This window comes from Protopterus annectens, chromosome 2.part1 (assembly GCF_019279795.1).
Source record: "Protopterus annectens isolate FY-2018-M chromosome 2.part1, PAN1.0, whole genome shotgun sequence".
NCBI lineage: Eukaryota > Metazoa > Chordata > Ceratodontiformes > Protopteridae > Protopterus > Protopterus annectens.
The window spans coordinates 881,123,116-881,141,907 of NC_056729.1; the positions used below are offsets into that span (position 1 = coordinate 881,123,116).

At 40.6% G+C, this 18,792-nt stretch overlaps 1 protein-coding gene across 2 annotated transcripts in view; it reads left to right on the forward strand.

The window, feature by feature from the left end:
* The window catches only part of NEIL3 (nei like DNA glycosylase 3), a 622,290-nt gene that overhangs the window by 169,571 nt on the left and 433,927 nt on the right, over positions 1 to 18,792 (forward strand). For both annotated transcript variants that reach the window (XM_044062525.1, XM_044062524.1), the window contains exon 4: positions 9,701 to 9,914. In XM_044062525.1, coding sequence (XP_043918460.1) covers positions 9,701 to 9,914 — 214 coding nt within the window. The remainder of the gene's footprint in view (positions 1 to 9,700; positions 9,915 to 18,792) is intronic.

Consider the following 18,792-nt stretch of genomic DNA (forward strand, 5'->3'; position numbering starts at 1 on the left):
ATTTGAGCCTATGTCACATTTTATAAGACTTTGTTTTATTGAAATCCCTCAAACAAAAATAAATAAAACACCCCCCAAAACCCTATTATACAGTTGTTTCTTGTCATATCCATTTGAGCCTATGTCACATTTTATAAAACTTTTTGTTTTATTGAAATCCCTCAAAACAAAAAAATAAATAAAACTAACACACCCCAAACCCCCCTAAAATTTATTAACTTAATACTAACACACAAAAACTATGTACATCTTCAAATACTGAAGTTTGCTCTTCCTAGTAGGAGCAAATGTCCTAAACTGACAGTCACACTCACAGGCTTGAGTTAACCTAAAAGAAAGGGTAAACATGCTAAGATGCATGGTGCAGCCTGTGCTTCTACTGAGTGCTAATTGGTTTTGTCTTTTCTTTATAGCTCTCCCAGCTGGGAAAACCCCTGAATACTTTCAGAGAACATTATGTCCTAGGGAATTTCTCTTTTCAGTTTTCCTCCCTTCAGCCAATCGCTTTTCACCAGCCTATAGCCAGTATCTCTTCATCAGATTGCCCCCCATGGAAACATGAGAACCAGGCAGCCAGTTTCTCTTCATCAGATCGTTTCCATGGAAACATGAAGACCAGATGCAGAATTGCTACTGACATACATGTTTTTGTTAGAAGAAAGCCTCATAATATTCAATATTCTTTTTCATTTACTTGCTTACTCTTAAAACTTGTTGCTGAATCAATCCAAGGTCCTTAATCCAGTCATTTCCCCATGCAAGAATGAGAAAACGCACATTATTTTTTCTTTTGTCATGCTTCTTTTTTACATTGCAGTGCCTACATTACTTAAAACTGAGCAAGAAAAGAGAAGGGAGAAATACAAAAAAAAAAAACGCACCGGTTTGCAGTTCTCATTACACTTAAAAATAACTGAGAAAACTTTACTTCATAGCAAACAAAGAAAAGCATGCACTACAAAAATAGTACTAATAAAAAAAAATTACAGTTAACGGTCTCCCTTCACTTCCCCTCCCCAAAGCAATTTTTGAACATTAATGACATGAAGTAGGGCATATGCTTTAGTTTTACCCCAGAAGTCCAACAAATTCTGAAAAGGTCCAGTATATTCATATTTTCTTGGTCTGTCATATTTTATGCATATAATTATTGCATTTTAATCCTACATTGTTAGTGGTTTTATTACTGTTCATCCCTATTGCCCAAATTCTATCACTGCTTCATTTCTTCTAGTCAGCTCTCCTGCTCCCTTCCTTCACTGCAACATTTTACATTGAAACACTTGAAAAAGTTTCACAGGTACAGTCTCTCTGTTGTCTTTATTACCAGAAGAACAAGATGCAGAATCTTTTTCTTTCACAGCTCACTTTTTGTTGGACAAATTTTTGTGTTTCCTCCTTGGCATGGGTACAGCAGTTTGACTCTCACACCTGTGTCTCGACATTCCATGAATAGTGGAATTAATCTGCCTGGTGTATTTTTTATTAGAATGTTTACAATGAGTAATCAATCTCCACAAATGCTCTGCTGTCTCCTACTTTAAGTACTTTGTCCTTCTGCCACAGTTTTGTCAAAATCTACTCCTTATGCTGGTAGGATTGCACATTTGCTATTAAAGGTCTAGGTTGCTTTTTCATAGTCATGTTTGGAGCATGCACACGATGTGCCCCTTCAACTAACAACTCCTGCTGTGGAATACCAGTCCAGTTGCTTATTTGTGCTTTCATAAAATTAATGCAGTCTGTTCCTTTCAGCTTCTCTGGTATAGCTGAAATTTTCAGGTTTTCCCTACGTGCTCTGCCCTCTAACTCTAGTATTTTTTGAAACATCTCTTCCTGAGCAGTATCATATTCATCCAGCCTTTTCTTCATTTTGATGTCTGATTTTTGCGGCTTTACCTTATCTGAATATTTATTTTAAGCTTCTTCTATTTTTTCTAGGCTTTTGTTGTTTGTGTTGATATACTCAGTCAGTGTTTCATTTATTTTAACCAAATCGGTGTGCATTTGCTTTATATCTTCCTGTAGATTACTGGAATTCATATCTGGAAGTTGCATTGCCTTTTGCTAACAGTTGCAGAACTTTCTCCTGTCAGTGTTTCTTCCACACTTTTTATAGCTGATTTTTTTCCAGGACCCCTGTATTTTTTTTTCCTTGCACCCAGGCAGTACACTTTACTAGCCAGTTACTGAAATTTACCTATAAATATAAGTCTGCTGGCCTTCTCTGCCGAGTTTGTTTTAACACTGCAAGAGATAGAATTAAGCTGTTACTCAATGTGCAGCCATCCTGGAAGTCAGACCAAACTTGCACTTGATTCAAAAAGCACTGCAGGTTATGTTATTCTTAAGTACAAAGTGGTAGAAGAATGTAAAAATAGTATCATACAGGGGTGGCTCATCCTATCGGACTGCAGCCCTCCCACCTAGAAAAAACAAAAAAAAATTCACTAATCCCAATCCTCTGCGCATGCGCGGACAACTCAGACTGCCTTTATCAGCAGTCCGGATATGGAGAAAGAGGTACCCAGCAATCATTGCTGTGAGATTCCAGGAATCTGTGCGGTGCCGACCGCACAGAACAGAGGAGCTCCGGACTGCTTCAGCCGCAGTCAGAATCAATGAGGAGGAGGACTGAGCTGCTCTCGCGGGACTGTCAGTGCGCTGGCTTCGTGGACAAAGGCTTCAGGTAGGTGTTTGAATTGTGGGCTTGCTGGATTTGGATTACCGGGTACATGTTTGTTCGGTCGCTGGAGTTTGGGCTGGTAGGTGAAGGCTTTAATACTGCAGAACAAAGGGTGTGCGAATGTGTGAGAAAAATTGCAGATTTTTGCCTCATATTTCATCTGATCTGTTCCTCATATCCTCATAATATCTGTGGTTTCTAAATGTTGCAATGCTTGATATTTGATGGTGCAGTGGTAGCATTGTTGCCTCACAGCTGCAGGTTCTCAAGTTTGATTCTTGGCTGGGGTGCCTTCTGTGTGGGGTCTGCATCTTCTCCCTGTGTTTGTGTGGGTTTGCTTTTGTGTCCTCCCGTGTTACAAAGACATGTCTGCAGTATACAACAGAATTTAAATAAAATTGACAGGCATTTGAATTTCAGACTTCAGGTTTCTGAATGTTTAATTCCTTACATATTTGATGGTGCAGTGGTAGCATTGTTGCCTTACAGCTATAGGTTTTCTGGTTTGATTCTTGGCTGGGGTGCCTTCTGTGTGGAGTCTGCATCTCATCCCTGTGTTTGTGTGGATTTGCTCTGGTGTCCTGCATTTTTACAAAGACATGTGTCTGCAGCATTTCTCCCTGGGCCTCTGCTGAACAGGCATTTGAATTTCAGACTTCATATTCTTCAGAAAATACATAGTAACACAACCTTTTATTCTAGCAATTTTCTAAGTTTATAAGATGAATGTTTGAAATTTGTCCTTTATTTTTGGGACTGTATTACCCCATTATTGGCTTTGTCCAGGTTTTTTGTGCTAAGGTTAACAGCTATGGCAAGAACTGAATTCACTGAATATGTTTGAGGGCTGTATTCCCTCATTACTGGGTTTGTCCAGGTGTTTTGTGCTAAGAGGTTGACAGCTATGGTGAGAACTGAATTCATTAAATGATAGCCGTTTAAGTTTCAGTCTTCCTGTCTTTCACAAAGCAGCTGATATGGTGTAGTGGTATGTTGCTCTGACTGTTTTGCACAGGGACCTTGGCAGTAAAATGTATGGTGGTAACGCAGCATTTTTCTTTCACAAAGCAGGTGATTTGGCATAGTGGTAGGTTGCTCTGACTCTCTTGTACAGGGACCTTGGCAGTAAAATGTATGGTGGTAACACAGCATTTTATTCTAGCAACTTTCCAAGATTATACAAGCAGTGTTTAATGTGTCCCTGGTTTTTGGCCTTTTGACCCCCCCCCCTAATAAATTTGGCTTTTTCCAGATTTCTTGTGCTGCAAAGTTGAGATGCAGTTGAGTATTGAGTAGATTTTACGAGGAGCTGAGAGCTGCAGGGGAAGAGAACTTTAGTGCTGCTTATGCTAAGTCAGCTTGCATTGTTAATAGCACAACAGGTTGTGTACTTGCTTTTGATGCAGAAGGTTGTTTGTTTGTTCTACTCCCACAAGGGGTGAATGCTGCAGTACTGAAAAAGTTATGATACTATGAGCCTGTTATCAGGTTGCCATCCATTTCCTATTGCAATATTACTAGCTTATCATTTTAATGTAATATAGGCAATTTATTCCTCGGGGGCATCAGACACTTTATTTTTTGATGAAACCATGAAATATAAAGGTGTTTGCTAGCAGCAACCTCTTCATTAGTTACAGATTTATTTAATGTGGAATTATTTATTATTTACTTTTTCAAAGATTGTGCATATTTACTGATAATGGTGGACTGTAGAATTGTGCATATTTACTGATAATGGTGGACTGTAGAAGTTTGAATAGACTTTTATGATGGAAATGTTCTGAACTTGGCAGTTTTGTCATTATGGGTGCATGCATTTTGTTTCATTGTTTACTGGAAAGATGTTCTGAATTGGGGTTTTGTCATTATTGGTGCATGCGTTTTGTTTCATTGTTTACTGGAAAATGTTCAAAACAATAGGAAGGTGTATCAAAGAGCACATGTATGTTTCATATGCAAGAGACCTAGGATTTGAAAACAGCCCAGAATTAATCTTTATCTGCCACTGGTAAAATGTATTTTCTTTGAATGTGGGTTTCAATGAATGTGAGTTTCAAGGGCAGATAAGTTTTAATGCTAAGTTTGTTTAGCAGATGTCTTAGTGTTTGTGCTGTAAAATGCAAAATAAAACTTTCAAATTAAGTCCAAATCATAATAGAAGTAAATCAGTATGCACGTTAGTGTTTATGGTAAATGGAGTGAAATAGCCAAGTAATGGATCATTGGAATGGCTGCAGGGAAAGGCTCCATTCGACCATGATTTTGTGAGGGGGAAGGGTGGCAAACTTAGACAGCCCCAGCTGAACTAAACCTCCCAACTGTCCAGATTTTCAAAGAATGAATAGATTTTTGCTTCTTATTTTTGGTTTGTTCCTCATAAAATTGAGGTTTTCTGGCAAATCATTTAGGAATTAAGTCACTAAATAATGACACACTGAGTTTCAGACTTCATAACCGTCAGAAAAATGCATGCTAAAGTAAGACCTGTTCTATCAACTGTCTCAGTTTATACAAGAGCAATTTTTAGTACTGTTTATATGTTCCCTCAATATATTTGGCCTTGTCCAGATGTATTGCATTAACAGGTTGAGAGGTACATGCAAATAAATTGCTTTATAGAATTAGGCATAGCCAAACCTCTCAACTATCCCTGATTTTAGCTCAAAATGTTGCTCTTCCCCCTAATAATCCCTCCGCAAAATAGCAATTTTGGAAGGAAACATGGAGGGTTTACAATTAAGAAATAACTGTAATAATCAGAGTTATAGATTACTTTTATTTCAGAAATGCATGTAGATTCTTTATTTTGTCAGCTGCTCACGTTAGCAGTACTAATATGAAAGTGTCCCTTCTTTGACAGGTTCCCAGCTGTATTGTGTGGCTATTTTATATTTTGACATCACATTTTTGGTCCATTTTTCATAAAATTGTTTTGTTTTGGCAAATTAGTGACAAATCATTAAAGACTGAAGTTAGAAAATAATGACCTATTATATTATCTTTCTAAGTTTATAAGAGTAATGTTTTAAAAATTGTTCTTATTTTTGGGCCTTTGTTCCACTTCTTTGTATGGCTTTGTCCAGATTTCTTGCTCTGAGGTTGAGAGGTATGACAAATGTGTCAGGGCCATCACAGTCAGCCAGAGACATTTCAAATTGTGACATACTTGTTGCACCCCATTCCCCCATGTAGTGACTCTGGATGTGTTGAAGCAAGGCAAGGAGTAGTTATGCAGTGTAAATGTGCAGAGCACCCCCCCCCCCCATCCAAGGTAGACACAAGTACTAGAGTGGCTTTTCATCTGTCCTTGATTTTTGCAGACTGGTCTGGTTTCAGTCATATTTTTTGCACTGTTGATTTATGCTTATTACTGAAAGTGCTTGTTGCTCTGTGTTTAAGTAGCAATACTTTAATGACCATCAGGTAAGCTTGGCTGAGATCATAAGATGCAAGTAAGCTTTAATAAGCATACTGTTAAAGAACTGCCAACATTGAATGCCTTTCTGTTGTTGCCATGTAGAAAATACTTAACTAGATAATGTATAAGCCTTGGGTATTGAAATGCATATGACAGTATTTGTAATAAAGGACAGGATTACATTATTTTAAGAAGCTCATTACACTTGGAGACTTCCAGTCATCTCTGCAGGCTTTACCCGTAAACTAAACAGAATGCCAATCGTGTGGTCCATAACCTGTATAGTAATCCTTTTAAGCAATGTATCCTGTGCTTATTTCTTGTTTGCTTATCATTTTTTACTTTGATCATGTTTTCCCCATGAAACAAGTAGATAGTTGTCAGGCAGCAGGTCTTTTTCTGGATAAGAAACATTTTTACAAGTAGGGGCATCAGAGATTTCTACTTTCAGCATGTTACTTGGTACTTTAATAAAGCTGAATATAAATTATAATTAGAACTGCAGTGCAAGAAGTGGTTTGAGTTGAGTACTGCTTGTTTTTCTTATACTTGATTTTGACTGGCATTCCATTAATGTATTTAAAAAGTAATTTATTTTTTCATGCCTCATAACCTTTTTGTTTCCATCTAGATATTAAGTAAGCTGTCATGCAGCCAATGCATTGAAATATTTTTAGTCTTCTACACTTCATTTTGTCTTGATTGGAATCTCATAATGACGGTTTGGCACCCAGGGCAGTGTATTTAGTTAGTTTTTGTGGTGTTGAGCATAGCTCCTCCCCTTTCTAGTTGGCCACACCCCTTCCCATTGACCCCACCCATTCAGCTGTCTCCTGCAGCCCCTCTTGATTTGAAGTCACCAGTCGTCACTGGTATCATATCATTGGTAACATTTCAGTGGCATTATCTTATCAGGTCTTCTACTTTTTGAGCCAGGTGTGTTTATAAATGAGTATTTTTACAATGGAAGAAAATTTCACAGAGGAGACTGCATTAAATCAACATAGTACAATAAGGTTCTAATTGAGCCTGAGAATCTCCAGCAGGTAATCAAATTCAGGGCATTTAAGGGTAAGAGGTGTGCAAGAGCAAGGAGGATCTTTCCTGTACCTATGTCTGTGAATCCTGTAGGGTTCTGTAGGTCATAAGGCCTGGTTGTACTTTTGAATTGACTGTGGTTCCTGGTTTGTGTTTTTTCTGAGGTCATAAGGCCTTCCTTGGAGAGTACGCAACATTTAATGGATACTCACTAAAGACTACCTAGTGCATTTATTAACTGGCGGTCGTATGAAGGCTTACCTACTTTGTTATATACAATGATTTAGTTTTTTATATAAAATTCCTTGGAACAGTGAAGCTCCATTATGTTTTGACTTCTGATGCTAATACTTGACCAACTTTACAGCACAGTGAAATGGACTGAGCCTTGCATAATGTAAGCTTATGACTGATATTGGTGACTGTGCATGTAGCATAAGTAAGTGATGTGACGTGATGCTGTTAGCTACATTTATAACATAAGCTTGTGATGGGCTTTTGGTTACTATGCATACAACATAAGCTTGTGAGGCACTGCCTGTGACTCTTCTTGTAATGTTATGTATTGTTAGCTTTTCATGTGTGCAGTAAATCACTATCTTGGTGTGGACTGCTGATGTGATGCTAGTAATCGGTCTGTACAAGCTGAATTTTGAGATTGGTACCTACCGTTCAGGGAAAGAACTGCAAATTATGCACTTCTACTCTGAGGTGACTCTGCATGTAAAGTACCGAAATGGGGAGTTCCTGCATGCAGCCACTTTGTAATGCCCAAGAAGGATCTATAATGTAGTACAAAGCCCATGTGAGACGCAGATCTTCACTTGTGTGCAGGCATTAGTAATGCGCACAAGACATCTCAGTACATTTTTAAATTGCACTGCCCATTTGTATAGAGTAAGATTCTCAGTACTGTAAGGTGTATATAGCCTTGGCCTGTATGGAATACTGCAACCCTGCTTCCCCATGTTAAGCTCTGAGAACATGTAGGTACTGTGCCAATATGGGGTTCACAGTGCTTGCACTATTGGCATAGCAGTGTACCTCCAGTGTCTTGTGTACTGTTTCTACAAGGGGTGCAAAATGCTTTCATGCTGTGCACATTCTGCAGAGATGTCTCCTCTAGCAGCTTGTATGATTTTACAGAACAGCCATAATTTGGAATTGCAATACAGAACAGAGCGTTTAGGTTATAACAGTTCCACCCTTTAGTCTTGAGCCATTTTTTACTGTTGCTATGTGCATACTGTGCGAGTCTATGCATATTGCTTTGTGTTCCAAATTGCACCCTAATAGAGGGGTACATTTGCTTTCTACAGCACTTCGTGCCCCAATTCCTGAATGCCTCTCTAGTTTAGTTTATGGCATGGATGCATAGACTACAGTGCTGTGTGCTGTTTAGGTAATCTACTTGTATACATCTTGTAGAGTTTGTAACATGAGAACACCAACAGTAGTGCTTTGCACTCCTGAAATATGCTCTCACTGTTTCCCAAATGCTCTCGGTACTGTTTTATAACTGTAGGGTAGATAGTCCTATCTCCATGTACATCACATGCAGCACCCAGTATGCAGTTTAAAGTGATAATGTGCTGCGCAACAATTGACAAACTCCTTATAATTTTTTTTTTTGAAGTGCATAGCTGTTGGCATCATGGCTACAGCATCCTCCGCACATTTGTTGGGAGTTCTCCCTGATTCCTGCCTTTTGTGCCTACATTTTGTACTTGTGCTGTCACATCTGCTTTTAATTTCATACAAGATCACATTAACTAGGTCTTCTAAAGTTAGATGAAGAAGTGCAAACTTGTCCACATTCTATACATATCACTGCAGGCTAATGATTCAGAGTAATGAGAATCTCTGCAGTTGTCTTTGAAATTATCTTGGCGTTGTCAGTCTTTTAGACAAATGTGGCAGTGGCAATATGTATATAGATTACCTCTAGAGGAAGCCTTGCAGGTGGCTTGATGGTTCAAAGAGCATCTGTTCAGCCCTCCTTCTGTTGCCTTTCTTTTCTGATGTGTGTCACCCACATATACTCTTGCTTTTATTTCATGTGTTACTTAGCTATTGAAAACCAAATATCTGGTGTATCCATTTTGTAGTCTTCAGTGAGATTTTAACATTCATAAAAGTACAGCATTAAATGATGTAATTTAAGGAAATCTGCAGAGTTCATGTTTTCTGATTAACTTCACTGTCGCCATTTGGTACAAGGAATTCATACACTGCAGAACTGTTGTCAGATGTGTTGATAGTCTTTAAATTTTACTAAGTAAATCAGAAAAACATTTGGAGTTTGTATACAAAAATATTGCTTTTACCACTTTAAAATAATGGGTTAAGTGAGATCCTTGAAAAAAGGGAGTTATCACCATAATCGGTTATCATTTGTTAAGAATTTTCCTATAAATGTAGGAATAGTTATCTTTTTACCAGCTCTCTCTGGTCTGTAAAGCAGTGTAGAACATTGTATAAATCTTTGAAAAAAATGACCTACTTCTAGATTCTTTTTTTTTTTTGCATTATTTTACATAATTTTTTGCTTACAGGTGTGCAGCCGAATGCGAGCAGAAGGTGCGAGCTATGGAAGAATTGGATATCTGCTCCTCCAAATTCAGCTTTACAAGAGCTGAAGATACGGTTAAGCGACAACGAGACCGCATGCTTTGCGATGTACTTTTGGATCAGGCTGTGCTGCCAGGAGTGGGAAATATCATTAAAAATGAAGCTCTCTTTGACAGTGGCTTACATCCTGCTGTTAAGGTATTGCATATACTTTTAGGATTCTGTTTTATTCCTCCTATTATGGATGTTTTGTTTACTCTGACATAAATATTCATGACTAGGTGTGTAGGAGTATTTCTGCTTTTGCCTGGGAAAAGGAATGCTTTGATTGTCATTTGGCATTATTTTAAGGAACATTTTCTGATACTACTGGAAACTGCATTTAACATCCTGCTTATTAAAATAGTGCCAATATTTTCTTAGAGGCAAAATTAAATGTCATACAGATTTGGGCACAGTGTAGTTTAAAATGATTAATTTAGCTGCAGACTTTTCATAGCATTAACTCCTTGCGTACTTGTGAATAGCTGAATACCACGTGAGCATCCTCCAACACTGTATATGACTTGGTGTTCCAGATAATGCAGCCTTTCGGACCATTTAAGGTGATGTTTGATTCCATCCTATCATCTGTACAGCCCACTTTTAGTGTCTACGTTTGAATCTGTGTGTGTGTTTGTATGCATACATCACACACACAGTATATACGTGTGTGTTTGTGTATATATTTATGTATATGTACACGTACATATAACTGTAAGAATGTATATTCAGTTTCCTATAAATGTAGGAATAGTTATCAACTATTCTGGAAATCTGAGCGGAAAACTATTAACTGAAATAAACTTAGAAGAGCGGAAAACTATTAACTGAAATAAACTTAGAAGAATTTGAACAAGCTGGTAGATTTCTGAAGTGCTGTCTGAACAACAGGATTTATGCCTTGGTCACCCTCTAGTGACCATAATGAACTCCTCACAAGCTCAAGGTTCTTCCTTTGCATAATCGCTACTTGATGCTGAATCCTTCAGATCTTGATACCACCATTAAGACAATCTCCTCTGAGCTGGAGTGGCTATGGAATGAACTTAAAGTATTCTGAACTTTTATCCTTCTTAGATGTGTCTCTATAATATTGGTAGTCTGGTATCTTCTGTTAGCTCTGATTTTTCTTCTAGCTTAATCCTTTCTTCTTCTTCATCCTTTCTTCTTCTTCTGACATTTCCCTATATTACCTTATTTCCCCTTCCTTCCTATTCACATTTTTCTCTGGGCCTAAGAATTTTACTTCTGTCTTGCCCTCTTTCCTATATGTGCTTACCACCTTGTTGATTTCTTATAGTTGTGCTTGTAGTCTTGTTGTGCAAAGAGAGTAAACGGGGATTTAGGGAGTGCAAGTGCTGTGGGCATAAGTTATCCCCTCCCCAGACCCATACAAGTTATGTTTCATTTGTTTAGAAGTGTTGTTATGTTTCATTTGTTTAGAAGTGTTGTTATGTTTCATTTGTTTAGAAGTGTTGTTATGTTTCATTTGTTTATAAGTGTTGTATCTGAGCAGGGACTACTACTACTCCATTTGTAAGAGTTTCAGTGTTCACATACTGGCTGAGTGGCCAAGGGAATTATTTTTGCTGATTCAGCACTGATGGGCATATTGGCGCGCACATTATCTGAAGGAAAAAGAAACGGAACCCTACTTACTGGAGAAATTCTCTTCTGCTAAGACCCGAAGATTGTCCGCTCTCTTCTGCTAAGACCCGAAGATTGTCCGCTCTTACCCCAGCAGGTATTCCTCCTCCTCCTCCAGGCTTTCTCCAACTCAGTGCCAGGAATCCTCTTGCAGCAAGGATGAGTGAACAGAGGCATGGGCTAGAATGATGTTCTTCGTGTTTCACTATTGCAGTCATTACATTTGGGTTATCTGCTTGCAGGTAGCCCTCATTCGACCTGATTAACAAAGTCTTGCTGCCTGCGTCGGTTGCTGTCTCTTCTTCCGTGACGTCAGGTCATCAGGGGTATAAAACATGCAGCCAACATCATTACATCAGTCTTTCTTGCCGTGCGGTGCCCGAAGCAGAACTAGTTCACAAGTGCCGGTTGGCCGACTCCTGAAATTTTCGTTTTCGAGTTTCATAGCCGAAGTCTTCAACTAAAAGCTAAGTACCCCATTGGGGAAACTTTTTCTTGCCCTAAACCGATGTCAGTAAAAGTAAATAATTGCATTTCTTGTGGAAAGCAAATAACTCATAAAGACTTTCAATCGTACTGTATTCCTTGCCTAGGCCCTGACCACGACGTACCTCGTTGTTGGTTTTGTGCCTTATTTAAACCAGGAACTATCCGTCGTCGGTATTTTTGCACTTCTAAATTGTTTGGTGCTTGGTTCAGTTATCCTGATATGTCTTCGGTAAGCCATCCGACAACTGACATTCTGAAGAAACGCAAAGATAAAGACAGAGACAGTCCACCCAGTTCACTGGTACTCAGTGAGGCACTTTCACAGCCCCCGATACCCGCTACTTCAGATTTGCAGGCCTCTACTGAGACCCATTCGGAGTCCGGTATGCCACGAGATGCTTCAACTGTGGAACCTGCGGATATCTCTACCTTGGATGGGTCCGGAGCCACTGTGCAGGCACCGGCTTCTGAGGGTTTATTCAGGCCTACTGACTTGCATATTAAACCAGCGCCATCTTCTTCAAGGCCTAAAACTCGAACCATGCCTAGAAAACTGACGCCCAGACTGCATGGTCAGGCCTCTATGCCTAAAGAACAAATTATAAGAATGACTGAAGACTTTTTTGCTTTAATCAGGGGAAGCCAACCTTCCCCCTCTGAGACCTAGGACTGAGTTTGCTTATGATACTTCTGACCAGGATTCTGAAGTTTCCTCTGATGACCAGGATATTTACCCTTATCTACCTATGAGGATTCTGATGCTGAGGACTCTATTCCCTCTGCTTCCCCCCCCCCCACAGAGGAATTCTCTTTTGGTGAAACCTTGCATACTCTCCGGGAGCTTTTTCATTGGGAAAGTCAAGGTTTCTCAGACTCTAAAAAGAGGCTTAGGGATTTCTTACTCCTGCCCCAGCACAGGCTTTTAGCTGTACCTCCTGTACTGGACATTGTTGATGATGCCTTTTCGGAATCTGGCATGGCCCCTGACTCCCTCCAGTTTCCAGAAAACCTGATAGATATTACAGGGTTCCTAACTCTCTCAAGTTCCTTTTCAAAGATCCTACTGCAGATCCTGAAACCAATTCACAGGGACCCAAGGGCATTAAAGCTACTACTGCCAAAAATCCTACCCCCTCTGATAGAGACTCCAGGGCACTGGATAGATGGGGTAAGAAGGTATACACTTCAGCAACTTTGGCCATTAGGGCCTTGAATTGCCAGTTTCATATGTTAAAGTATCAGCTGCATATTATTGGATTATGATGTTGATTCCTGATTGTGCTGAAAATAAAGATTTACAGGATTTTATGCATTCTGCTAAGTTGGTAAACATACATTGCAATGTGGTTTTGATTCACCACAGGCATCTTTCAGGGATGTGGTAATTGGGTCTGTACTTAGAAGGCATGCTTAGCTTAAAGAGCAATCCTTGTCAGCTCATGTTACAGTGAAATTACTGGATGCTCCCTTAAATCAGGGCCACCTGTTTGGCAACAAGGCAGAAGTTCTTAAAACGATGGAGGAAAAAGCTAAATCTATGCAAACTGTTAAAGACTTTTTACAAGTACAACCTCCAAGATTTAGTAGGCATTGGCCTTCAAAGACTTGGTCCTTTTCCTGCCTTTTCCAGACCTTCTCAGTCCATACCCAGATCCAGCAGAGCACCCAGGCTTCAGTTCCAGGGGATGCACAGGACTAAGCAGTGGGGGGCCTCCAATTCCAAATTTGGGAGTAATAAAACTCCCCCCATGGTAAACTGTCTCAATGACTTATTTTTAAAACTTTCAAGGACTTTTCAACTGACTGCCCCTTTGGGGGGAAAGATTGCACTTCATGCAAAGAACTGGGGACTCACTACCCTGGACAAATGGGTTTTAAATGTACTTTCCCAAGGATACAAATTTCACTTCCACATGTCGCCTCCAAAGCAGTGGGCAGAGGCCCAAAAGCAAGTACTCTCTCTCTTAAGCATAGAGGCTATTCATTTGGTACCAGAACATAAAAAAGGGACAAGGTTTCTTCTCAAGAACTTTCCTGGTACCCCAATAAGACAATTCATGGCGTCCTATCCTGGACCTGCCTACTCTAAACACCTTTTTGGTGATTCCAAAATTCAAGATGCTGACTCTTCACCAGTTGCGTCCTATGCTAAGCAAAGATGCCTGGTTGGCAGCACTAAATTAAATTTAAAGGAAGCATACCTGCACATTCCAATCAGGGAATCTTGCAGAAGATACCTACGCTTCAAAGCAGGCTACACGCACTATCAGTTCTCTGCACTGCCATTTGGCTTATCTACTGCGCCCAGGGTATTCACAAAGTGCCTAGCTCCAGTCGTTGCATTTTGCAGGCAATGAAATATTCAAATATACCAATACCTGGACAATTGTGTAATTCAGGCAGAAAACCAGGACATACTTTTGAATCATCTGGCTTTTGTACAGAGGGTGCTAACTTGTCTGGGGTACACCATAAACGAAAAGAAATCACACCTGGTACCCTGTCAACAAATTATATTCCTGGGAGCAAGCTTGAATGCAACTTCCCATATGGCTTTCCACACGCCAGAGAAACAAATTCACTTGACAACCTACTTCAAACAAGTGGTCACAAAACCCTGTTATCTGCAAGGCAAATACTACAAGCCTTGGGGTTCATAGCCTCCTGCATTCTTCTAATTCCATATGCAAGGCTGCATATGAGGAAACTACAATGGTATCTAAAAAGCCTATGGTGTCAACATTCTAAGGATCTAGAAGCAATGATGCCTATCGTTCCTTGTCTATGCCTAGAGTTCCTTTGGTGGGCAGAGGCCTGCCACCAAAACAAGGACTACCATTCACACTACCCCCTGCGGCCCAAACCCTAACAACAGACGTATCAGCCTATGCATGGGGGTGGGGGGTGGGGGGCGCGCACCTGGCAGGGAAATGCATTCAGGGCAAATGGAACCCAATTAAAATGCACCTTCACATCAGTCATAAAGAACTGTTAGCTGAACAGAATGCTCTGACAGCCTTCTAGGACCACATTCTTCCAGGACAATTATGGTAAAGACTGACAACACCACTGTTATGTGGTACATAAACAAGCGGGGGGGGGGTGCACATTCTTACCCCCTCTGCAGACCAGCCACGGCATTGTGGGACACAGCCTTGAGGTACCAAGTACATCCAGAAGCTCAATTCCTGCCAGGAAAACTAAATACACTGGCAGATGGACTAAGCAGAACCCTCATGGACCCACACAAGTGGAAACTGGAACCAAGGATTTTCAACATGTTGACAAGTAATTGGGGGAGCCCATATATAGACCTGTTTGCCTCCCCCCAGAACTATCAATTAGAAAAACTTTGTGCAAGGATTCCCCACAGACAATCTTGGAAAGTGGATGCTCTGTCCTTCAGCTGGAAAAACCTATCAGTTTATGCCTTTCTTCCTCTGCCTCTGCTCTCCAAAGTACTACTAAAGATCAAACAAGACAAACCAAGGATGATTTTGATTGTACCAGCCTGGCCACGCCAACACTGGTACCCCTCCTGTGCAGTGTGTCACTGTTGGCCCCATGGCACCTGCCTCAGACTCCTACCCTGCTGTCATAGCAAGAGAACCAGAGTCTGCACCCTCAGCTTCAAACACTGAACCAGCAGCCTGGCTAATTACCTAAGCTCTCCTTTACAATCCCTCAGTAAACCAGTGATGGATGTCATTTTAGAGGCAAGGAGGCCTAGTACTAGAAAATCTTATGCTTGAAAATGGAAAAGATTCTGTGCCTGGAACCAATCTCAAGGGATGAGCACAGCAGTGCCCAATTTACCTCAGATTTTACAATACTTAACTGAGATGCTTCACAAGGGCCTGTCTTTTTCCTCAATAAAATTTCACGCCTCAGCCATTTCAGCTCATTATAACACAGAACCCCCCCCCTTCTCTCTTCCACTGCTCAAGCAGTTCCTCAGAGGGGCCAAACATTTAAGACCACCCAGGGGAGCCCCAACTCCAGCCTGGGACCTTAACTTTGTATTGGAGAAATTCACCCTTCCTCCTTTCGAGCCAGCTGCTACTGCAGATTTAAAATTCCTTTCTTGGAAAACAGCTTCCCTTTTAGCCATCACTTCAGCAAGAAGGGTATCTGAATTACAGGCCCTTATGGCACTGGAGCCTTTCATCATCTTTCATGCAGACAGGGTGTCCCTCAGGACCAAATCCCTCTTTCATGCCAAATGTGGTATCCAGTATGGCCTTTAATCAGTCCATTCCTTTGCCTACCTTCGTTCCTAACCCACAGAACAAAGGGGAACAGATACTGCACTCCTTAGATGTGCACAGACAACTTGGATTCTACTTGGACAGGTCTAAACCTCAAAGGAAATCTGAACAACTGCTGGTGGCATTTGCTGTACGGACAGAGGGGAAAGCTATTTCAAAGCGAACCATCTCCAAATGGATAGGCCATTGCATTCATTTCTGCTATAAGCACCATGGAAAACCTATCCCACAGGGGATCAGAGCCCACACAACCAGGGCTGCATCTACCTCTACAGCCTTTCTCAGAGGCGTACCTACCAGGGACATCCTGGAAGCTGCTACCTACTTTCACCAAGCATTACCATTTGCCAGTTATCTCTAAATCCAGAGCTGGCTTTGCCACTGCAGTTTTGTAGGGCCTTATAGCTGGTCCTAATGCTATCTGAATTCCTTCTCCCATCCTTAGCTTTGGGAATCTACCCAAATGTAATGACTGCAACAGTGAAACACGATAAACATAGTACAATTGTGTCCACTTACCATAAATGTAGACGTTAGTGTATTCACTGTTGCAGTCCTGATTACCCTCCCTCCAGCACTTCGTTTGGCTATACCTGTTCTCTCCTTTTCAATGCTTAAGAGCTTTTTGGTGTATTTGCTTTTTTGATTGAGGTATAACCTTGTATATTTATAGATTTAATTGCTTCCCATTAGGGGGGCATCTGACATCTGGGGCAAGAAAAACTGATGTAATGACGTCGGCTGCATGTTTTATACCCCTGACAACCTGATGTCACGGAAGAAGAGACAGCAACCGACGCAGGACCCAAGACTTTGTTAATCAGGCCGACTGAGGGCTACCTGCAAGCAGATAATCCAAATGTAATGACTGCAACAGTGAATACACTCTAACATCTACACTTATGGTAAGTGTACACAACTGTACTTTTCTTTTCAGAGAAGGAGTTAACAAGATTGATTGCTTCTAGTCCTCCTTCCACTGCATCAGTAAGCTCTCACAGGTTGGTCAGGAGTCCACTGTGCTTTACTGGGTGCATATGATATTGGCCTTTGTCAAGGATCAGACTCTCTATGCACTGTTATCTTGGCCCTGACAGTTCCGACTGCAGGCCAAGATTTGAACCTGTTTACACAAGTTGCTTTTCCAGGCTCAGTTTCAGCAACACTAGTGTCTGGATTGACACCTGCTGTGGTGGTGGAATTCTAGCAAGGATTTGATTTGACTTCTCCTTTGCCAACAACTTCAGCACTGGTAGCTTTGGTCCAGATGGTTCATAGGTACTTGGTGGTCAATGTCAAGCCTTTAGCACCAAAATTGTTGGCAGTGATTCTGTTGGGGCCATTCTTGGTGTCTGAGAGCTCTGCATTTAATGATTCGGGACCAAAGGTCCCTGGTTTCTGCACTGGTTTTGTTGCCACTTTTGAAGATTCCAATGGGCTTGGGTATTTCAGTGGATTATATGCTGCAGAAGGGGAAATACTGCTAGTTTTTCATAACTATTGCTCAGCAGCACCGATTCTCCCCTGAAACATAAATTTTTCTGGACACTTGGATTGGGCATCACCGATATTCTCACAGGATTAAAGTATGTGTAGACCATCACTGGTGGATTCTGAAGATTGCTCTTTCCCAGGAAGATAAGATGAGCATCATCGTAGCACACCTCCAGGAAGAGGAAATGGATGAAGAAGTACATAGTCTTCCCTTTGGGGTCTGCCACCCTGGATTCAGATTTGGATGAAAGGGATGTTCTCCCAAATCCGCTCCAGAAGATCCTCATTTAGTTTTTTCAAGTATTTGGGGTTTCGAGTACCGTGATGGGAATGGACCCTATTCCCAAATCAAAGTATGATTAAAGTTCATGAAATTGCTATTGCTTCAGTCTTAAATTTTTGCCAGAAATTCTCATTGCACCACCTGCAAAGTGCCCAAGAACTGACTCCTTCTGCAATTCATATGGAGTTACATGCATCAGTAACATATCAAAATATGTCTGTAAATTCTTTTTTAGGAGACCCATTGCTCTTACTACTATTGGAACTGTCTGCGTATCCCTCTTCCACATTGCTCTTGTTTCTGCCTGCAAATCCTTGTATTTTATGACTTTGTGTGTCTCCGTACGTAAGACACTGTAATCACTGGGTGTAGCAGTTTCAATGATCCATGCTACTTTAGTCTTCTTTTCCTGGACTATTGTATTTGGTTTTCTAACATCTGTTTTTTGAACTATTGGTAATGGGTGATCACCATCTGATATAAACTTCATCATTTTCTTTAATGCTTTGTGGCTCATGTTTCCAGTGCTTCTCAACTACGTCAGTATTATGTTTGCACAATCCCCAGTCCTTCTGCAATTAGTATATCACACCCAACAACAAGATGTGACTGTTTCCAATTCTGTTTTACAAAACCTGCATTTGTTTTTCTCCCACATGTTTAATGGACTTTGTAAACCAAAATGGACTCTACATAGTCCACTGTTCTGGGGCTCCAGTATATTAACCTTTCGTTGTTTGGTTTAAATTCACCTCTCCTTAAACATCCCTGCATTTGGTCCTGATCAACATAAGGTTGTTCCAAGAGTTTTCTGTACTTGCAACTATATTTATGCATTTCCACATTTCTTGCC